The 21,763-nt window shown below is 50.5% G+C and overlaps 9 protein-coding genes across 9 annotated transcripts; 5 read left to right on the top strand and 4 right to left on the bottom strand.

Annotated features, from left to right (window-relative positions):
• Positions 1-481: 481 nt before the first annotated feature.
• Positions 482-5,585, top strand: HO173_001671 (uncharacterized protein; the record flags this gene model as incomplete). Its single annotated transcript, XM_037303608.1, has 2 exons — positions 482-3,364; positions 5,481-5,585. 2 exons carry the CDS (start codon positions 482-484, stop codon positions 5,583-5,585), a joined length of 2,988 nt encoding a protein of 995 aa, XP_037169330.1.
• A 379-nt stretch (positions 5,586-5,964) lies between these two features.
• Positions 5,965-7,284, bottom strand: HO173_001670 (uncharacterized protein; the record flags this gene model as incomplete). The annotated part of the gene is made up of 2 exons (XM_037303607.1): positions 5,965-7,167; positions 7,225-7,284. The coding sequence occupies 2 exons, from the start codon at positions 7,282-7,284 to the stop codon at positions 5,965-5,967; spliced, it is 1,263 nt and encodes a 420-aa protein (XP_037169329.1).
• A 1,409-nt stretch (positions 7,285-8,693) lies between these two features.
• HO173_001669 (uncharacterized protein) lies at positions 8,694-10,962 on the top strand (the record flags this gene model as incomplete). The annotated part of the gene is made up of 9 exons (XM_037303606.1): positions 8,694-9,523; positions 9,568-10,104; positions 10,163-10,200; positions 10,251-10,284; positions 10,341-10,474; positions 10,552-10,574; positions 10,630-10,679; positions 10,751-10,782; positions 10,931-10,962. The coding sequence occupies 9 exons, from the start codon at positions 8,694-8,696 to the stop codon at positions 10,960-10,962; spliced, it is 1,710 nt and encodes a 569-aa protein (XP_037169328.1).
• A 961-nt stretch (positions 10,963-11,923) lies between these two features.
• On the bottom strand, positions 11,924-12,418 carry HO173_001668 (uncharacterized protein; the record flags this gene model as incomplete). The annotated part of the gene is made up of 1 exon (XM_037303605.1): positions 11,924-12,418. One exon carries the CDS (start codon positions 12,416-12,418, stop codon positions 11,924-11,926), a length of 495 nt encoding a protein of 164 aa, XP_037169327.1.
• Positions 12,419-12,466: 48 nt separating this feature from the next.
• HO173_001667 (uncharacterized protein) lies at positions 12,467-14,643 on the top strand (the record flags this gene model as incomplete). Its single annotated transcript, XM_037303604.1, has 2 exons — positions 12,467-12,707; positions 12,767-14,643. 2 exons carry the CDS (start codon positions 12,467-12,469, stop codon positions 14,641-14,643), a joined length of 2,118 nt encoding a protein of 705 aa, XP_037169326.1.
• A 334-nt stretch (positions 14,644-14,977) lies between these two features.
• On the bottom strand, positions 14,978-15,686 carry HO173_001666 (uncharacterized protein; the record flags this gene model as incomplete). Its single annotated transcript, XM_037303603.1, has 2 exons — positions 14,978-15,220; positions 15,342-15,686. 2 exons carry the CDS (start codon positions 15,684-15,686, stop codon positions 14,978-14,980), a joined length of 588 nt encoding a protein of 195 aa, XP_037169325.1.
• A 328-nt stretch (positions 15,687-16,014) lies between these two features.
• Positions 16,015-18,815, top strand: HO173_001665 (uncharacterized protein; the record flags this gene model as incomplete). The annotated part of the gene is made up of 2 exons (XM_037303602.1): positions 16,015-16,932; positions 17,160-18,815. The coding sequence occupies 2 exons, from the start codon at positions 16,015-16,017 to the stop codon at positions 18,813-18,815; spliced, it is 2,574 nt and encodes an 857-aa protein (XP_037169324.1).
• Positions 18,816-19,242: 427 nt separating this feature from the next.
• Positions 19,243-19,834, bottom strand: HO173_001664 (uncharacterized protein; the record flags this gene model as incomplete). The annotated part of the gene is made up of 3 exons (XM_037303601.1): positions 19,243-19,297; positions 19,419-19,614; positions 19,741-19,834. 3 exons carry the CDS (start codon positions 19,832-19,834, stop codon positions 19,243-19,245), a joined length of 345 nt encoding a protein of 114 aa, XP_037169323.1.
• Positions 19,835-20,443: 609 nt separating this feature from the next.
• HO173_001663 (uncharacterized protein) lies at positions 20,444-21,463 on the top strand (the record flags this gene model as incomplete). The annotated part of the gene is made up of 3 exons (XM_037303600.1): positions 20,444-20,641; positions 20,796-21,097; positions 21,175-21,463. The coding sequence occupies 3 exons, from the start codon at positions 20,444-20,446 to the stop codon at positions 21,461-21,463; spliced, it is 789 nt and encodes a 262-aa protein (XP_037169322.1).
• Between the last annotated feature and the right edge of the window lie 300 nt (positions 21,464-21,763).

Here is a 21,763-nt window from a genome sequence, read left to right as displayed (position 1 = left end):
CACTGTGAATCGTCAACATAGAAAAAGTCCCCTTGGCCCCAGCACAGGGCATAGCCCTACTTAGGGTTAGGGTTTTACTAAAGCCACGCCCCGCAGACCCGCGGACAAGAGCAACGCGCTGGGGCCCCCCCCCGGACAGGTACATCAACACAAGGGCACCGCACCCCACCCGCTAACCCACCCAGCAAGCCGGCCAAACGCCAGTCTGAGGCAGGCCACAAGCCACCGTCCACCAAAACACAATTCAGAGCCAACAAAGCGGGCGGAGCACGCCCAACACTATAAGCACAAGTTTTACTTAGACATCCAAATATTTACGTTACCGTTCCCCAATGCTGTTCAGATACCACGACACGTCCAGGCCGATTGTCGAAGCGAGCTTATCTTACATGTTTTACCGAAGCTCATGGCTACACTGTGTGTGGATCTGACGAAAGCTCGTAGACTTCTGCCAATAGAAACATGATACACAAGCCAGTCGATGGCTGCTGTCCTTCCGCACCTGCCTCGACCCTCCGGCACGAACGAAGAGCCAGAACCAACAGAGTACAGAAGCTACTATAGTGGAAGAGGGGTTCAGGACATATTCAGCGTTGACAAGGACTATGACAATGTTCAACCACCGGCACTAGGCCGCCGGAGACCGCATCTGCTAGAGCAGGTTCAAAGCATGGGAGAGCGTGCTGGCTTTGACGAGGATAATGAAAACAGGCATATGGAATGGGCAAAAGAACACGACCCAGCGATTGCACATTCGGATGGATTTGGGAGTGCTAGGACGCGTAGTCGTGAGATCACCGACGGGTCAGGCTCTTCTAATCGACCTGAAAAGGCCAGGTTGGGATCCAGAAGAGATGAGTCCGGAAGCCAGACGGAGTCATCGTTCGAGAATCACGCACGAGAATCCAAGGGGAAAGAAAAAGTATCGAAACTGTTGCCCGCGAAGATATACGACTTGACATCATCACCGTTGGTGCTCCCACCACTCGACTCTTCTGAGGATCTCAGCGATGCTTGCAGTCCAACCCTCGAGCGCACACCGAAGGGTAGAGGACGGTGGACTATATCGGAGGGGGGAGAAATACCGAAGGGCGAGAAAAGCAGAACGAGAGACAGAAGCCAGTCTATCAGCATTGTTGGTACTCCTTCGGCAACAGCAGAAGAGAGCCGGGACACTCCCTTATTCTTCTCGGAGAGAGACTCGCACTATACTTCAAGGCCGGGTCAGACTGCTCGCACTGTTTCCACGCCATTGTCGAAGAGGAGATCATCTTCTTCAAAGGCCAATGGGTCCGCAAAAGCCCCTCTTTCGTCATCTACAAAGCAGCCCAAGGCTATCATTACGCCCTTGCGTTTCGAAGACACGAAGTCAGGTGGTAAAGTCGCTGTTATTGAAGAGCCACAGCCTTCGCCGATGCCCCAATCTATACCTGTTCCACCTCTTTCACTGCCTACATACCTTCAGCTCGAGCTCTCTTCTCAGCGACCTTCACCTTCGTACATCCATCGCTCTATCACTAGCGACTTCCCTTACGAGTCATACCAGGTAAAAATTGAACGCCTGCTGAATTTTTTACTCCTACCTCCTCAACTAGAGCAAGTGTTATGGTTCGGTGCACTTGCTTGTCTCGATGCGTGGCTATTCTCCTTTACAATCCTGCCTTTACGGTTTCTGAAGGCTTTGTCGATCCTTGGTCGTTCTTGGGGAGAGAACCTTGTTATGGAGGTCAGATTCGTTGGTGCTTTCATTTACGCTGGCACAGGCAGAATGTGGCGTAGGCGACGGCGACGAGAAAGCATCGATGGGTCTGCAGCCCCGAAATCTACGTCTACTGCCAAAAGTCCTGCAGACTGCACACCCACGCTCAAGGCTGAAATAGAAGAGGCCTCGAATGCTACACCGTCGACCCCGGACCTGAATCGAAAATTTCGACGGGCTTCTGGCCAAAGACACCGGAAAGCAAAATTTGTTCCTTCTGCTTTACAACCCGATCATAAAGCGGACATCTTGAAGGGTCTCTTGATCATGATTAGCTGCACCATTCTCATGTTTTTTGATGCCAGTCGGATGTATCACGGTATCCGAGGACAAGCTGCGATCAAGCTCTACGTCATCTACAATGTGCTCGAAGTCTGCGACCGATTGTTCTCTGCACTTGGTCAGGACATTCTGGAGTGTCTTTTCTCAAAAGAATCGCTTGAGCGCAAACCTGACGGTCGTAGTAAGGTCCTGAGACCGTTCTGGCTGTTTATCTTGGCCCTCTGCTACAACCTGGTCCACGCGACAGCTTTGTTCTATCAGGTCATCACGCTAAATGTGGCAGTCAATTCTTACTCGAACGCTCTACTGACTCTCTTGATGTCCAATCAATTCGTCGAGATTAAATCTACAGTGTTCAAGAAATTTGAAAAGGAGAATCTGTTTCAGCTGACATGCGCGGATGTAGTCGAACGCTTCCAGTTGTGGTTAATGCTCATAATCATTGCATCTCGAAACATCATTGAGACAGGAGGCCTGAGCGTTGGGACCGGAGGATCCGCCACGTCCTCTGCTTCTGCTATCGGAGGATCTGGCATCCTGCCCAAGAGCTTTACCATGTTCCCTGAATGGAGTGGCCAGGTTATGGGTCCCTTCTTCCTCGTACTCGGCAGCGAAATGCTCGTCGACTGGATCAAGCATGCCTATATTACCAAGTTCAACAACACCAAGCCAGCCATCTACGGCCGATTCCTGGACGTCTTAGCCAAAGATTACTATTCCAATGCCTTTGCAGACCAAAATCTGACCCGCCGTCTTGGCCTCCCGGTAATTCCTCTTGCCTGCCTCTTCATCCGCGCCTCAGTCCAAACCTACCATATGTTCCTCGCAACTCACATGCCACTTCCGCTACCTTCGACTGCCACCTCCCTCTCCGTTGACAATGCAGCCGCTTCTCCAGCGACGACAGCAGCCTTACAGCACATCGACCAGATTTTCAGACGCGCCTTGGGTCGCTCTACGTTCGGCGTTGGTGATCCTACGCTCGCGCCCGAACATAGCAAGACTTGGAGCACAGATGACATAATCGCGTTCATAACTATGCTTGTCTTCTTCCTCGTCCTGTTTCTTGCCCTTTTGGCTTTCAAGCTCGTACTCGGCATGTGCTTGCTCTCCTTCGCACGTCGACGCTATAAAGGCATGAAAGAAAGGGAGAACACTTCCACGCACGCGGATGGTAGACGATTCGGAGGCTGGGGTGTTGTGGAAGTTGATGAAGATAAAAGACGGTGGATATACAAGGATGATCCTGATGGTGCGAAGAAATTGCGGGAGAGGGAGAGGGATGCACGAGAGAGGAAAGGGGGGGAAGAATCTTTTGGGAGCGTGACTCGGTATAGTATGGCTGCTAAGAGGATTTGGTGATCCTTCCTGGGGCCTACATCTATATGTGCATTTAGCGAAGCATTAGGGTGGCGTCCTGAGCGTCTCTTTTGTAACAACGATTCTTGACTTCATCGAGAAGGTCTGTTGAATGTGCGTCTCCGCGTGCTTTTAGCATGTCACTACCGCTCCTCTGCTCTCTAGTCTTTCCCCCCGCAGCCACAGTGCTGTCCTACACTCAGCACCATCAAGCACGGCTAACCTCCCTCGTCTTCACCTCCATCTTCTCTCCCATCGCCGTCATCACAACCACCACAGCATCCACCCCCCTCTTATTCACCAACCCCACCACCCTATCCCTCACCTCCCCATCCGAACATCTAACATCGTCCCTCCCCTCCCCTTTCTTCTCTTTATCCCACAACGACAAGAACCCATCATCACTAACCACCCGCACCAATCAACCCTTCTCACCACAACATACACGTCAATATCATGACCAAGGGAACGGCCAACGAGGAATCCTTGATGTGCGAAGATGTCGTCGGCTTCGAATCGATGTTGACCTGTGCGTGCCCACGATCGCCGGGGTTGGAACTTCAAAACGACGAGATGCACTCGGAAGGAAGGAAGGAAGGAAGGATCTTTCCACAGTCGTTGTCGGAGAATCCTAGCAACAGTTCACGCACGCAGGGCTGAAAATTCAGATGGCGTTGTTGAAAGCCGTACGGTTCAGGCGCGTTGCCAAGGGAAGAGGTGGCGGTTTTGGCAAACTCGGCCTAGAAAGTCGTGATCCTTGCCCGCAACGGAGATTGTTTTCGTGCGTTTGGTCCTCGTGGTTCGATATCGGTTGGTGGAAAGGGTCGATTTGTTCTGGTCGATGTTCAGAAAGAGCTGCGAATATGGAAGGAAGGAAAGATGGAAAAAAAGGAAGGAAGGAAGCTTTCTCCTCCCCAAACGTGAAGACTCTGAGACTCGCTCTAAAGATATGCATGACTTTCGCTACATCCTCTTCCATTCCTCGTCATATCGGTCTACACGGTATCTGAACCCGAACCCCTGGCCCGCCGGGCCCAGTGCACACCATACCTACCACTGTTCCACACCGCTGGGTGTCAAAAGACAGAAGAACCTGATAGAAAACTGTCAGCGATGAAACCATATCATCCGAGATCCACTATGTAAGGTACCTCAGTGGACGTCATGGTCGCATCATATTCCCGGCCTCGAGATCTCCAACGTCGCTGGTACCAGACTACCCAGTTCTCCAGCGCCCTCCCTTGCTTCCCTCACATCATCATCCAGCCAAACCATCACCCACCCATGCTCGCCAACCCCACCGATCCGGTACCTACCCCCGCCCCTTCTTTGCGCGGAGCTTGCGCACCGGGTACGGAATCTGCAAGGGCTCGGGATCACTTACTCCTGGCTGGAGGAGGGCCGGAGAGCATGGGTGCGTTCGGGCCGTCATAGCGGCGACGGACGTGATGAGCAAGACCGGTTGGCATGGAGTGATTGGGTTGGAGTTCATGGAGATGTGGGAGCGCTTTCGATGAACATGGTCCACGTGTCAGTTGGGGAGCTTGGAGAAGATAGAGTCTTGGCTGTGAGGGTGGAGGTAGGAAGGGATTTCGCAAAGGATCTTGGTGGTGGGAAGTGAGAGGATGTTGATTCTTGCCATTTTCGGGAGTGTAGCAAATTGTTTGGAGGAGAAGGCTCTGGGTGCATGGGACGAGAAGGGTGGGAGAGATCACATATAGAGAATGACCGTTTTGTCATCGATTAAGTATTGAGTCTTATGTGATTTCAAGGCGGTCAAAAGGTGAACCATTCCCATCGTTTCACTTTTCCCAACGATATCATCCAATCATTGTTTCCCCAGTCGATCCCGGGCACATGTTCTCTCAGCTTCATGCGACTCGTTTCTTCTCTTCACCCCCCATACCGCCTCATATCAAAAAATCCCAGTCAGCCTTTGATCGTTTTCTGTATGAACAATAGATTCGGGTCCAGCCTCAGACCGCTAGTCCGCTCTCAGACTCGAGTCCTTCTCAGCGTCAGTAAGTTATAGAACACAGGTTCTTCACATTCCAGCCTCCACGCTGAAAACATTTCACAGGTAGCTGCTGGTCATCGCCAAGGTGGCGTAGGGGAACATGTGACAGAGCATCGAATTAACATAACCTGGGCTGTGATAGCACTCATTGACATAGGTTATGAGTAGTTGGCGACGATAATACCTGCAGAAGACGTTGACATCTCTGAAGTACTAGGCGATGTGCAAGATGCATTCTGGTGGGATGGTGGGAAGGCCTTCGCGTGCATTGTGTTGGCGCGACTGGAAATGAAATGACCGCGCGAGGCTTGACTTGAAGATGGCAGGGTACTCTAGAGTGGGGACTGGCTTGTATGTGTCGAGGAGGTTGAAGCCGTGAGGTAAGAGCTGTTTTCGAAATCTGGCCAAGGAATGCTCTCCATATTAATTGAAAGGCCCAGACGATCAGATCTTCCAGTCTGACGCCCAGAAATCCGTGATTCAGAACGTAACGACGACTAAGACCCCCATCATGGGTCAATCGCGTCAAAGTGGTGTAGTGTTGCTGTTATGTAAACATTAATCGTAGAGGGGAGGGTTTCTTGGCTTTTTTCTCTCTCTTTCCCTTAGACCCTCCCTGCTCACTCTCCTTCGAGCTTCCCCTTGAGCTTCCCCTTGAGCTTCCTTTGGAGCCTGTCTTTGATGATGTCTCACTTGCGCCCTTGGCACTGCTCGACTTCTTGCTTCCACTCCCAACTTCCTTTCTTCTGGTCTCTGAGGCGCTCTTGTCGTTTAGGTTGGACTTCGACAGCGTGAATGCCTCTGGAGTAATAAATTCCCCATCCACGCTCGTCCCCAAACTCTGCTCTTCTGCTTCTGCAATGCCTCTTCTCCAATTATCAATCGCGCTGACATCTCCTCCGATTTCCAGCATTTCATCCATCCCCGGATCCTCCACGGCGTTGTTCGCCCTTATCTTTTTGATGATCTTGTACCCACCTAGTGCAACGATTGTAACTCCCACAGCAACACCGCCAGCGATCAGGAATTGTGGGCTCGCGAGCAAGGCGAAAACTGCTGGAGCGCTGCCTTTCATGGTGACAAGGACGCCTGGCGCCATCTTTGTAGCGATATTACTGATCTCGGCCAGCGTGAGAGCGACAGCGGCCATAGCGTCAGGGTTCTTCTGTAAGGAGGCTATTGTTGCGGATACGGAATACTGTAGGCAATCCGCTTCTTCTAGGAGAGCCTTCACTTTGTTGACGAGGCCTTTGAATTCAGAGTCGTCGGCCGGATTCGCCACAGGGAGAGGTGGAGGTATAGGGCCATATGCCAGGTCCATATCTATGATTGATGAAGGCGACGAGGGAGAAGTCATGGATCGGGGTGGAAGGCGTGGGGCTCGTGACACAATAACGTCGTCCAGACCGGAGTGTCTTCTTGTAAGCTCCTGGTGCGGGAACGTTGGAGAATGTGGAGTGCGAAGTTCTTGCGAAAAACGGTTGTGTGATGATGGGTAGATCGTGTTTGACTCGCTTCTAGAGGCCTCTTCTGGGCGTCGATGGTCAGTGGATGATCTGCGATTGCCGTGATGTGGCCGGGAATGTTTTCGGGGGCCTGCTGCAGGGCGATTATCGTAGACTGTAGCTGCTTCTAGACCCTTGCGGGCTTTCCTGTCTTCGATTTCGTAGTGTCGGCCAGCGACGACTTCAGCTTTTCTTTCGCGATACGCAGCTTTAGCTTCTCTGAAGACATTGACAAGATGCTTGCTCTGTGACGCAGGGATCAGCTAGTTGGGCTGGGAGGTGTGGATGAAACGGTGACTTACTGTGCTAATCGCCTTGCCAGAATTGTCCAGGACTGCTATTGTTTGTATGAGTGCTGCCATGTTGAGTATCAAGATGCCTTCCACTTATGGATGGCCACTCCGTGCAGACAGAGCTTGTTTGTCAATCTATAGTTGCTTGACAGCCACTTAAATCAGCCAAGGACTTCTAGCAGCACACGTTACATGCGCAAGAGATGGACATAGAGGCCGTGTAGACGTGTGTACAGAGCAAGTAGTAAATTCACAAAGGGAACAATGAGATTGCTTGAATCACAAGTCGGCTTTCATAGCACGATAAGAGCTTTGCTGACAGCAAGATATAGGAGGTGGAACTGGCACGGAGAGCATAGTCAGAATCAAGGATCAGAGGATGATGGATATGGTTATGGATATTCATTGTCATGTAATGAGAGGCCATTGATAGTTCGGGAAGTGCATCTTTGTTGTCACGCTGCGATTGCTCGCTCGCCTCCGCTGCCTTGATTGGGTTCGGACCATGGATCAAGCAAGCCTGCTTTAGACTCGACCATCTGAGAATAATCAATTGATCATTATTGCTCCAAATCTCACGGGGCGCGTATAACACAGATATCATTGGTCTTTGAGTATAGATGTTGTAGGAAGTGTGATGGCGCCAATGATTCAGGCGCCGTCGCCAGCTGCGAAAAGGACGCACAATGACGCGGACAGCACTGCCCTAATCTATCGCCACATTTAGCCACGCGCTTTTTACGTCTACTCAACTATGTTGTATACTGCTTAACTACCATTTCGTTCCATGGACACTTGACAGGCTTTTTCCTTTATGTCGTCTTCCAAGAAACCCATTGATAGCGACAATGTTTTCAAAGTACACGGGCCATGGAGCGCCATGAGGCTGCGCTTGAAAGGTTGACAGATATGCTTCCTGAACAGTAAGGATGTACATATTGGAATCTGCAGTGCCTCCCAATTCATGTCAGATGATACTACTCGGTCGTCTAACATGGACGGTGATCTTCCTCGTATTCTGCTATCTACCGCGATGCACATCACATTTATGGGGGATAGTACGTGATATGCTAGGGTTGTGTCCGCCATTCCTTAGCGGTTTCGGCAATAAGGAAACATTTGGTTTGGTGATCCCTGCAAACTATATAGGAAAAGCCCGTCATAGGTAACTTACGGTAGTCAAAATTGGCAACTGTTCATTACCAATATGGATTGCTTTCTGAGCTTTGCCGTCGTTCTCGCTCCTTTGTGCATTTTGCAGCTTGATAGGAATGCATATATAGCAAGTCAATGGACAGAGCTCTCTTAACGTAGCTCAGGTCTTCGGCGGCGCCTCCAACACTGTTGCTAAATCACTCTGATACTGGGGATATTCCGGTGTTTACCTCTCAAGGTAAAGAGCTGCTAGTCATCTATGTCTTGCGATTGGAATGATTCAAGCCCCATACAGAACGACTTGTGCTCACCCTCGTTCTAGGATGGGCTCTGGCCACTCCGACTCCACCCTTGCTACCTCAGAGCAGTCCTCGCACAGCGCCCCAAGCGTCGAGAAGCCTACCACGCAGACGATGAGTCGATGGACAAGATCAGAGGGAGAAGACGTACCGATTGAAGGAGCTGCCGCTGCGCCGGACTTGTCGCCTAATCGAAGCACCGAAGGAGGTTCTGCCAATTTACAAAGGTCGCCCTCCTATGGCAACGGCTACGGCTGTACGGCTTTTAACGATGATGAAGGGACTACCAAGGATGCAGAGAAGGGACAAGATCCCAATAAGCAGTTCGAAGTTCGGTTCGATGGTGACTCTGATCCTATGAATCCAAGATCCTTGAGCAAGACACGCAAGTGGGTGATCGTGGCCATTGTATCCGCCGGCTCAACGTGTGTCACATGTGCGTCGTCGATGTATACGTTAACATACGGTCAAATTACAACGGAGTTCCACGTTTCCCGAGTCGTCGCTACGTTGGGACTGAGCTTGTTCGTTATGGGGTTGGGCCTTGGGCCTATGATTCTTGGGCCTTTATCTGAGTTCTATGGCCGCCGTCCCGTCTACGTTTTTTCATTTGGATGTTTCCTGGTTTGGCTTATTCCTTGTGCGGTGGCAGAGAACATTGGAACAGAGCTTGTTTCCCGGTTCATTGACGGTATTGCGGGCAGTGCTTTTTTGAGTGTGGCTGGGGGCACCGTTGGCGATATGTTTGTACGGAATGAACTGCAAGCTCCAATGATGATCTTCACGGCCTCTCCGTTCATCGGGCCGCCAGTGGGTCCCATTATCGCAGGCTTCATCAATCAGTACACTACCTGGTGAGTCAAACAGGCAAACTATAGAATAAAGGCTAACAGATCAGGCGGTGGACTTTCTATGTGCTCATCATCTGGTCCGCGCTGATGCTTGGCTTGATCGTATTAGGTGTGCCCGAGACCTATCATCCCGTCCTTCTTCGTCATAAGGCTGCGAAGCTACGGAAAGAGACTGGCGATGAGAGATGGAAAGCGCCAATCGAGATTATGCAACGCTCGATCTTGCAGACTATTTTGCGGTCCTGTTATCGGCCATTTTTGTTGCTTACCCTAGAGCCTATGGTCCTGAATCTTTGCCTGTTCTCCGCGATATTGTTGGGGGTCCTCTATCTCTTCTTTGGCGCTTTCGAAATCGTATTCACGAACAATCATGGATTTGAGCTGTGGCAAGTCGGCCTGAGTTTCACGGGCCTTTTGGTAGGCCAATTGGTTGCAATAGGAACGGACCCGCTGTGGCACAACAATTATCTTAGGCTACTCCGGAAAAAAGAAGAGGAAGATGGAGAGTCTGGGGGTTCAGAACCCGAGTACCGTCTGCCACCAGCGATTGCAGGAGGGATACTCGTGCCAATTGGCTTATTCTGGTGCGCATCATCTATTGCCGTATTTCAAATCGCAAATCGCGAGCTGACCTCGGTGCAGGTTTGCCTGGACCACGTATGCCTCCGTACATTGGATAGGTGAGGAGGAACAAGAGGAGTTGCCTGAGCTAAGCTAAACTTCTACCCAGTGCCGATCATAGGAAGTGCTATCTTTGCAGCCGGGTGAGTCGCTGCGGATTGTCCTTGACTTCAATGAATAGCTACTGAACGAGTATCAGCATGCTACTTACATTTTCAGGAATCTTCACATTTCTGGTGGATGCATATCCTCTATATGCCGCCTCTGCCTTGGCGGCAAACAGCTTTGCTCGCTCGAGCTTCGCTGCAGCGTTTCCACTGTTTGGTGATCAAAGTAAGATTATCTAGAGTTCCACGTCTGACGCGGTATCCGCCAGGTGTGACAGTGACAGGCTAACAAATGTTTGATAGTGTACAACAAATTAGGGTATCAGGTAATGCAGGGAGCAGTTCTGACCAAAGCTTTTCCACTGACGAACTTCACGTTAGTGGGCAACTACCTTGTTGGCGGGCCTTACGGTTATCATGGCACCTTTCCCGTACGTCGATGCAACAGCTGTCACATTTTCTCTACTTGGCGGCTTGGGCATATATTGATTGGTCAAACCAGATATCTGTTTTTTAGGTTCGGCCGAAGGATACGTGAGTACACTTTTCGGAATTCCCTTCCAATCAATATCATGGTTGAGTCCCGAGACATGTCTCGGGAGCATACTCACAGTGCTTCCAATCTTGTTTTGTTACCTGAATTTTCTACCTCAAAGGAGTCAAACTGATTCCCCCATCTTAGGGGGTAATTCGCGATTCGCTTCTGGGAGATAGCCGTACATGATTCTAGTCTTTAATTATAGCTAAAAACGATGATCACGATGGCGTGTGGGAAGGAATGATAAAGCCAGTGCCCTACTCCGTATTTCCAGGCATACCTGCATGATGTATGAGTATCGAGCTGGAATTGTCAAATCTCAGACCAACAAGGAGCCGTATCACCCACACCCGATGGTTGGTAGCCTTGTTCCAGCTGTACATGATCGTCATTCAAGCTCAAAGTACGAGGGTACGGACACATCGAGGTCATGAGATCAGCTTGGCAATATTTGTTCAAGAAGGCTTCTGTGCATTAGCTTGAGCCAACGACGCATCTTGTGCCATGTTGTTGCTTTGATTTCTTTGCAGCGCATGATCGCCCTTTGACCCAAGGCATGCAAGCACGCTGGCGAACCAGAGCTGTGGGTTTTCCAGAGAATAAAAAGCAGGGATTTGGTGTGGGTGAGGTAAGAGGGTACCTTAGGAGCTTAGGTAACTAGCAGTAGCGTCCTGCAATAGTGCGCAAGTTAGAATTTCCAAAATTGAGAATAATGAAGCATGACGACGAAGGGAGCCAATGGATGGGAGGACAAAGCAATTTTTCCGTGCGGGCAAGCGGCCACCAAATCCTAGGTGCCGCTTTAGCAGTTTTAGTGCCACCTGCCCAATGAACACCGTGAACCCAAGTTCATCAGAGACTGACCGCTTACTGCTGCTACATGACATGACATGAGAGTAGCACCTTGCTGCATGGGATGGTAATTATGATCATGATGACCTGCTCCATCACAATAATACATTAAGCCTAATCATCATCATCATTCCACTTCAATTCGGAGACGATAAGAATACTACCCTCCCAGTCCACCATCTCAGTCGTAGGATTCTCATCCGAATTACTACGATACCATCACCGACGTAGAAATCAAATACGGCTCCAAATATCCGATCCAGCACATCAAGTCGTCCTACAACTTTACACGACAAGCCTTGCATCAGAGGGAATCCTGCGTCCGTCCATCCAATCTCCAAGGTCCAGCAAAACAAGGCGTCCCAACGTATCTGCAGCTATCCGGTCGCTCGCTCTCTCGCAACTGGACAAGGGATATCCCCTCAATTTCGAATTTGAGGCTGTCCCCAGGCACCCCAAGTAGATCTCGTTGAAAATATCGGCAGAGCTTCCTTCTTCCAATCTGCACTGCCTCCTGCGGTAGTAGGCTACGTGGACACTGTTTTCTCTCTCACGTGCGCCGTCAACGGTGCACGGTATTACGCAAGTCGTCAGGAACTGATTGGCTTCTTGGGACTCTGCAGCTTGGAAAGGGTGACTAGGCCGCAGGAAGACTTGTTCTCGTCGTGCTATTGGTGAAGGTAGAGGAGGGCGTTGGGTTATTGCACAGCCAGGCTCCACTTGCACGGGAAATAGCATTAGACTTGCATGCATGAACCAGGCTATCTGGACCTCTGGCATCGTACCGCATTGGCGCCTTTTGGTAGCCGCGTGAGCTAGCTATATATCATGGCCTTGGACCGAGATGAGAATGCTTCCTCAAGATCGCAGTCGGAGTCATCAGACGATAGTGACAGTCAAGACTCAGACGACATGCGCACACCTACCACCGATTCTAAAGGCGATTTGTCAGCCCGTAAGCCGAACGATGACAAGGTGAAAAAGGCTGCCAGCAAAGATCCCAACAGGGTCAAGAGGAAAAAAGCTCGTCGGGCCTGCGAGAATTGTCAACGTGCTCATCTGACCTGCAGTAAGTCCCTTCTACCACTTGCCACCATGGTCCTCGACTTTGACGCTTATGCTTGACAGGTGACAAGCGGCCTTGCGAGAGGTGTGGCGACAAGAAGATTTGCAAGGACGGAAAGAGGAAGAAGGCAAAGTACTTGGCAGATGCTCCAGACGAGGATCTAACTCCAGGCCAGGATCAAGTCAAAGACAGTCACTTTGCCAACTTTCCTAATGACTGGCATGGTGGCCCGCCATTTCCCAGGTCAAGTTTCCCCAGTCCGGGAGTAGGTAGCCTCTATGCCAGCCAAAACCCAACCTACCCATTGTTCGTAACGCACGGTCAGCAGAACCAGATGCCTTTCCAACCCTACTCTAGCCAGCAGATGTCAATGGGACAATCATATCCTCTCGGCCCTCATCAACAACCGATCTTGCCAGATTACAGTCGTACTGTGCAGCAGCCAAACACCCTCGGTTTCTCCAATCCGAATCAAGACCTCTCTGTCGGTGAATTCTATCCCAATCCGAACACAGAGGAAAACTCTTTTGCGAATCAATACGGGTATGGGGAGTTAGCATACATAACTCACCTCACTTCTGGTATGGCAGACACTCCTCCAAGCGAAAGCACGGGGACTCTCAATCCTAGTGATGACGCCAACTTTGTGCCAGGTGTTAATACCCCAGGCTACGGATCGGCCGCCCAACCCTACGGCTACCCTCAAGACCAGGTCATACACAATTCTCGACCTAGCTCACGAGAAGAAGCCGATCCTTTCAACTTGAGGGGACAAGACGAGGACTCACTGGATGGGTTGGTAAAGCAGGAAGAGCCTACTGGCTACCCGATTGGCGCCTATAACAACTATCCCAGTCCATCATTTTCCGGGTCCAGTCCGCAAGGTATGACGGCGGGTATCGACGAGAGTCCGTCCGTCAAGAGTATGTACACTAATATTAACCCATCTCGTCAGGCACAGCTCCGAGAAACACTCCGGCCAATGACCTCTTCGCAGCAACAGCAGAACAGTTCTCAGGCCTCACCCTCAACGCCGACTGTCCAAACGGCAACGATACCTTCTTCTATCCAAACTCAGCCTTCGACTTCCAATCGCCGCCACCGGAAACCCTCAATGATCTACAATGCCGTGACGGAGCCTTATTCTTACACCAAGGCTTTCCACGATTTGATGGCATTGATCCGCAAGCGGTTTTCCCCGTCTAAGACGGCTCGGATTGCCAAGGCACTCGCTTCCATTCGTCCTTCTTTCATCTCATCTCTTACGAAGTTGGATGACGATGACCGAGTCTTCATGGAAAAGTGCCTTCAGCGAACACTACTAGAATATGACGATTTTTTGAGTGCAACCGGCACTCCCACAATAATTTGTCGACGCACTGGAGAAGTGGTAGCGGTGGGTGAAGGTTTTAGTGTTCTTACTGGTTGGAGGAAAGCTGTCCTCTTGGGCAGGGAGCCCAACCTCAACGTGAACAAGGGGGGTGACACTTCTGGTCCTTCCGGTATGGGAACTGCAATTTCTCGCGATAACATCACTCCTCGAGTGTCAGATAGTTCGAGACCTGATGCCCTCGACGAATCTCGGCAGAACCCGGTGTCTATAGTGGAATTGTTGGATGACGAGAGCGCGTGCGATTTCTTTGATGACTACTCTCATTTAGCTTTTGGAGATTCTAGGGGGAGCGTGACCACACCGTGCAAGCTTTTGAAGTACAAGACAGCGAGGGATGCTGAGCTTGACAAGACATTGGACAGCGAAGCTGGATCACGGCTGAAGCGGCAGAGGGATGCTACACGGTCTGGAAAAGATGGGAATGCCGGTATGACCCAAATTGGAGATGATGATGGCAAAGTCGAATGCATGCTCTGCTGGTCAGTGAAGCGGGATGTCTTCGGTATTCCTATGTTGTTCGTTATGAATGTCCTTCCTTGCATATGATGAGACTACGACGTTTGCTTTCTTTTGTCCATTGGGAAAATCGAATGGCATGGACGCCCAATCGCTTGGTGCTGGCTAGCACTTTGGCATGAATTATGACAGCACAGCTGTACATATCCCACAGATTAGACGTCAATAACGCATTCACTTATACTGAAACGCACCTGACAATGTCTTTGTGAACAGCAGAATATCCTTCATAGTACACGCGTCCGTTGCTTTATCCTCTATCTCTATCCCATATCTTCGTGCGACTACCCAGCTTGACACCACGCTTCATGAATCTTCCAATGTGTCTGTACCCACACTCAAAAACCCAACATCCATACATCACTCAGCTCGCCACCGCATTCTCATGCCCTTCAACCCCAAACTCCAACAGATACTTCTCCCCTTTTAACTTTAGATAAAGCTCCCTCTCCAGACTTCTCTTTGCAACTTCAATATCCACATTGATATCCTCTATTAAACTCTCCTTACTCACATAATCATACTCTGGCCGTATAAACCCACAAATCAGCAGATTCATCCGCGCGCCGTAGAAGTCATGGTGGAAAGCGTGCATGATGTGGACTTCCTTGGATTACCATAACAGATCAGCATGATGCCCTCCATCAGCTTCAACCGTTTTCTTTCTTTCTTTCTTTCTTTCTACAGCAGAGCATGCGTGGAAAAATACGTAGCCAGGAGGTACATACCACACTCCTAACCTCATTCTTATAGTAAGGATTCCACCCAATACTCATCACCATTTCCCACACTCCTCCTCCTGATCCTCCTCCCTCTCCTTTCCCCCCCCTCTCCTTCCTCAACCCTGTATCATCAATGTCCACACCCGCCCACCCGTAATAAACTCCGCTCTCGACATCCTCATTTCCCCCAACGCTCAGCCCCGCCAACGGTATATTCGCCGTCGGTATCCCTAGATCTGCGCTACCACGTCCGAAGCCCTTTACTATGGGTCCTGAGAGGCGGATCGGGAAGGGTCGTTCGGGGCCGGTTGAAGGACCGGCGACGAGGGGGCGCGGGGCAGAGGGGCGCATTGGATTTGTTAAAGGACGGGTAAAAGGGGGTCTGGACTTTGGAGAGGGTAGAGGCTGTTAGTAGGGGGGAGAGGTAAAGTAGATGCGTCTGGGTGTGCAAAACCGGGTTTGATATTCATCTGGGTGGCAGGATTAGAAGGAAGGAAGAAGTTCCGACCCCCACGCTGCAGGCTTAGAGTAATCTTAGGGACGGGCCGAAGGACGCAGCGTTCTTTTGTTTCGGGGCGTGGAAAGTCCTTAAAGTCACTTTTTCTCAGACACTAGAATTATTTTTGCAATTGGGTCAAGATGCATCTTGTGATATCTAATTTCTGAACTCGATGCAAAGATGCCCGAGCGGGTGCATAAACACCTCGATGGAGGATCTGTGCCCTTGGAGACCGCGGTTGGGAAAAGTGCCCCATTATTGACCGAGGATAAATCGTCGAAGAGTAAGAAACGGAAACGAGAGCATGTGGATCGGACTCACCTCGGAGAACGTGCCATATCGCTAGAACCTGCTCGCAGGAGCCTGCCTACACATAGAAACACTAGATTAATAAGTCATGTCGAGGGCAACCACGACCAGCGCCCGCAATCGAACGGTTCTGATCGCTTGCAGCTCGCCACTTTGGCAAAACCCAAATCAAAAGGCCTATCAGAGGACTTCGTTCGACCATCAAATGGCAGCCACAATCTGAGAGACAGAGCCAAAAGGCTGGAATCTTCCCGCAAAAGCCTTCCGGTCTGGTCCCATGTTAGGGAAATTCGCGAGGCTCTTCTCGGCCAGGATGTCATCATCTTGGTTGGTGAGACTGGTAGTGGGAAAAGTACGCAAGTGCCTCAGATGCTTGTGAATGAGCCATGGTGTAAATCCCAGTCGGTCACCATTCCAATGGACCGCTCCCCTCAGACTGTTACAATCGGCGGCTGTATTGCCATCACAGAGCCGAGAAGGGTGGCGGCTACTACCTTAGCTAGACGAGTAGCAGAGGAAATGGGCACTCCGCTTGGTTCATCTAGTCCGAAAAGCACAGTTGGTTACAGTGTGAGGTTTGATCAGTCTACCAGTCCGAATACGAGGATCAAGTTCGTTACGGAGGGGACACTATTGCAAGAGATGTTGAGAGATCCATGGTTGAAAGCTTACAGTGCTGTGTTCGTGGATGAGGTCCATGAGAGGGGGGTCAATGTCGATTTACTGTTGGGTTTTCTGAGGGACATGGTCGCAGGGAAAAATAAGGGAAGAGGGGGGATACCGTTGAAGGTACATCGTATTTCCGAGTTACTCCTTTCTGTCCGAGACTCCAGTCTGGGTTTCGAGACTTGTCCTGGGGCCGGGCTGGTCTTCTTTACACGCTGTGCTCCTAAATACTTATTTACCGCGTTCGACTTTCTGTCGTGAAACAGATCACTTACCCCACTTGTGCTCACCAAGATTGTTTTAAGAGTTAGCCCTACGTTTTGGAAAAGGGACGCTGATTCTTTGATAAGGTTATCATCATGAGCGCAACCGCCGAGACGGAGACTTTGAGGGCATTCTTTGAGGAGGGATATGGGCGAGAGGCAGGGAATGGAGTCCATGGAGATAGAAAGGATCATGGGAATGGTACCGATGGGCTTGAACATCAAGACGAGTCAGGGTCTGAATGGTCCGGCATCTCCTCCTCTGATGAAGAAGGTGACACTGCAATCCACAGCAATGGAACCGTGAAAGGTTCCCATCACGAGGTCAAGAAGCCGCAATTGAAGACTTCAGACCGTGTAGCAACTTGCTATATCAAAGGTCGCCAGTACCCTGTCGATCTTAAGTATACAGCAGAGCCAGTCCAGGACATCGTCGAGGCGTCTCTTCGAATGATCTTCCAGATCCACCGTCAAGAACCCATGCCAGGGGATGTGCTTGTGTTCTTCCATGGACGGAACGTTATCGAGTCCCTCGAGAGCCTCGTGAAAGAGTATGCCCACGACATGGGGCCCGAGCTACCGAAGCTTCTAGTCCTACCACTCTTCGCCGCCCTATCGCAAGCTGCACAGGAGCGAGTATTTCAGCCTGCTCCTCCAAATACGCGGAAAATAATCATCGCAACGAACATCGCTGAAACCTCAGTGACAGTCCCAGGGGTCCGATTTGTCATAGACAGTGGAAAAGCAAAGATCAAGCAATTTCGGACGAGCATTGGGATGGAATCGTTGCTCGTGAAACCGATCTCGCAAAGTTCGGCCATTCAGCGCCAGGGGCGTGCTGGTCGCGAAGCGTTAGGACAGTGCTATAGGCTGTATACAGAATCGGACTATTCTACCATGCAACAATCCAACACGCCGGAGGTTTTAAGATGCGATCTAAGCCATGCAATTTTGACTATGAAAGCAAGAGGCATCAAGGATGTTGTTAATTTCTCGTTCCTTGATCCTCCGCCGCGAACTGCGTTGGAAAAGGCTTTGCTGCAGCTTTATCTGCTCGGAGCGCTGACTGACTCTGGAGGAATAAGCGACATTGGTCTGCAGATTGCTAAGCTTCCGGTCACTGTGTCTCTCGGAAGAGCTCTCATTGCAGCGGCTGAACCATCGCTAAATTGCGTACCCGAGGTTATTGACATTATCTCGTGCTTGAGTGTGGAGGATTTGTTCCTCAACCTGGCGTCCGAGGAAAAGAAAAAGGAAGCTGAAGTGGCTCGACGCGAACTCTACAAAAGAGAAGGAGATCACTTGACCTTATTAACAGCAGTCCAAGCATACGCAGCAGAGAATACGGATAGGAAAGCCTGGGCGGAGAAACATTTTGCATCGCATAGAGCCATGAAAGCGGCCATGGATGTTCGAAAGCAGCTGCGGGCTCAGTGCCAGCAATTGAAATTGCTAAAGCTAATACAAAACCAAGCAACCTCAGCAATCACGCCCGAGCTTGCAAATTCCATATTGAAATGCTTCCTGAAAGGTTTTGCAACCAAAACGGCCCGACTGTGTCCAGACGGCAGCTACAAGACCATGGTCGGAAATCAAGTGGTGGCCATACACCCTTCCAGCAGCTTGTTTGGCAAGAAAGTAGAAGCGATCATGTTCAATGAGTTCGTCTTCACAAATCGCAGCTACGCAAAAGGCGTGAGTGCGGTACAGATGGACTGGATTGCGGAGGCATTTGAGGTATGATCAAGGCTTTAAGAACACTCCTCCGAAGGCTGCAGGGGGTTCTTGTATCATACTTTCAGTGTAATTACAGTGGTATCCTGGTGGACTAGTAGTGCGTAACAGAATGTTACTCTAGTCTACAAAACGTATGCACAGTGCAGTGCGCGAAGCATTATTTCCGACAATCCATGGGTATGAAACTAGTGTCAATGTTTAGGGGCTACCTTTCCTTGTGACTGCTTTTTGTTAACGCTAGCAGATTTCGCTGTGTACCAATACATTGGCAATAGACCAGATGAACGTGTTGGAGATCTCCTGTTCAGCGTTGAATATGTCCTGTATTCTTGGACTCGCAGCCGCCATGATTGCCGGTTCTCTCTGGCTGTTCGCCTGCCAACCCGATTGCGTTGCTGCAAGCCACAAGCGCATTGGCCCACAGTTCGGATTATCAAACATTTTCCATCTGATACACCTCATAGGAAACTTCCTCGTACGGATGGGCTCTGCGGTCACATACAGGTTATTGCCTGCGAGTACACGGTTGCGACGGTGAAGAGGAGGGACAGGATCAACTTGTCTACCCACGGCGTTGATCACCGTTCCGGAAACGGGGTCAGTGCTTACCTCTTCAACGAATCCACCGCTCCGGTCATCACGTCCTTTCCCACGCACAGCACCTCCACCCTCGTCTCGGGTACCCTCTCCAACTTGCCCACCGCGCCAATATTCGGGACCGCACCCTCGCCGGGCAGAAATTGGCCCGTGCCCGGTACCTCGAAGCAGACCATGGAATACTTGCCGCCGGGGTAGCTGCCAGCTCCTGGGTCGGTCCCATGAGCAAAGGAATACGGTATCGAATATGGCAAAAGAAAGATGGGAGGAAAAGGTGAATGGCGGGGTACTCTTTTTTTTTTTTTACTGGCACGAGAATATGCGGGATGCTCACCTTTTGCGAATACGGCGGATTTACAGGCTTCGAGGGATGAGTGAGGGACGGTGAAGATGAGCTTGTAACGCGGCTCCAGGGTGGGGGTGGACATTCTTGCAGGTATTTTCGGATTGTATTTACGGTTGTCTCTTTACTTTTGAAAAGCCGAGAGAGCTTTCGATCCAAGGGATCTTCGTTCACTCCGGGGCTAAGAAATGCTTGATTGCGGTGGCGGCTTTCCATCACCATCGTGACCATGACTTGAGACTGAAGTTCTGAAGCTTGGCAGCATTAACCATAAGGTGCTGACAGACAGACCGGTTGATGTGGGACCTCGTATGTTAGAGTTGCTTTATGCTTAGATCGACTTATGGACTGACATGCATGCCCGAGCATGCAATTGTTTGAATGCCATCCGAACATCCTTGATCGTACTTAATACATGAGCCCCCACCAGCCCCGCATGTAAATGAATGAATGATTAGAATGAATGGATGAGCCTGGCCGACTGCCGAATCTGGCCGTGGGGCAACCCGGGGTATGCGTCACTATTTTCCAATCCAAGGAGGGTGGGAGGCAAGCTTACGACAACACCAACACTAATTTGCCCCGGAGAACACATGACATCTTCTCCCAGTAAACCCACTCAACTTCCTCAACATCGCTGCTGCCATCACTCCATCTCGACTCTACCTTCATCCTCTACCTCCTCAGCTCCGTCATGGCGCGTATGTCAATCTCCGCCGAGACACGGCGACAGCTCAACGGCCATGATCGTCGCTGGCCAATCAAGCTCGGCTTGCGCGCCCTCGCCGTTCCTCTCGCCTTCATCGCTATGATCCTTTTCGCCGTGACCACCTCGGTATCGAAAATGAACTACGGTGGTAATGACTGGACTGATGGTCTACCTCTTGCTCCTGTAAGTTGGAAATCCTTGCGGCTATTCTGCACATCCGCCACAATCCTCCTCAAACATGCGCCTTTCGAAACGTCGATAGCAGAGCCATATTCGACATCCAACGCTAGCGCCTTGACCCTTTACTTGGCCGTTCAACTGACCTTGGTATCCGCAGGTCCTCCTCGCCCTCTTCTATGACCCTCTTGTCCTCTTCCTCACTCTTTTCCAGCGCCACGGCCGGCCAATCCACCCTGGCTGGAATGTCGGAGTTGATTTCCTTGTCTGGGGCCTTGCTATACCTTCTCTTGTCTTCTCTGTTGGTGACGGCTGGTTCTGGTACTGGCAGCCCGTCCTCGTTGAATTCGATGGCATGGTGCCATGCGACGAGTATAATTACTGGAGTCAGATCTGTAACCCGCTGATCTACACATTGGGACGGATTGAGATCGCAGCAAATGTGTTTCTGGCACTCATTCTGTAAGTTGTTCGGTCTATAGCTGATTGGTTGTGAGCTGCTACGCTTGGCCATCACTCGCTAACAAACATGGTATTAGAATCATCCATTTCACCCTCTTCGTCTACGCCTGCATTGCGACCCACAAATGGCGCAAAGCAAAGAAGCTTACTGCTGCCGAAAGACGCAATATCGAGTTGCAGTACAACCGGACTCCTGAAGAGCATCGGGAATCACAGCCACCAGCTTATACGCCATCCGCAAAAGGAAGCGCGAGGATGCCAGTCTCAGCTGTCAGCGAGGAGGACAATCCTTTCAAGGATGCGGAAGCCAGTGCGGAGAGCAACCCTTTCCATGATGAACATCGGAGTGCGGTCAAATATGCTTGATTCATTGATTGGGGCAGCCTTGAGTGATCCAGAACGGTCCGAGCAGGAAATTTGGGAGTCGATGGGAATTAGGATTGGGGATATATGTGATGTCATTAATGAAGAATGGAGTTATTATCATCATCAACTGCAGCATCTATTTTGAAGGTCCTGGTAGCATACTTACCTAGTCAGCATATGGCTTCAAGGCTTTCAACGTAACTCGCACACTATCTAGCATTCCTATAGATAGAATTAATGCAGGTTCATCTGTGAATCAAATCAAAGATGCTATCGAGTACACCTAGTACCTTACACAAT

Source organism: Letharia columbiana (assembly GCF_014066305.1).
Source record: "Letharia columbiana isolate WasteWater2 chromosome Unknown Sc0000003_s0, whole genome shotgun sequence".
Taxonomy (NCBI): domain Eukaryota; kingdom Fungi; phylum Ascomycota; class Lecanoromycetes; order Lecanorales; family Parmeliaceae; genus Letharia; species Letharia columbiana.
This window is presented reverse-complemented; position numbering and strand designations above follow the sequence as displayed.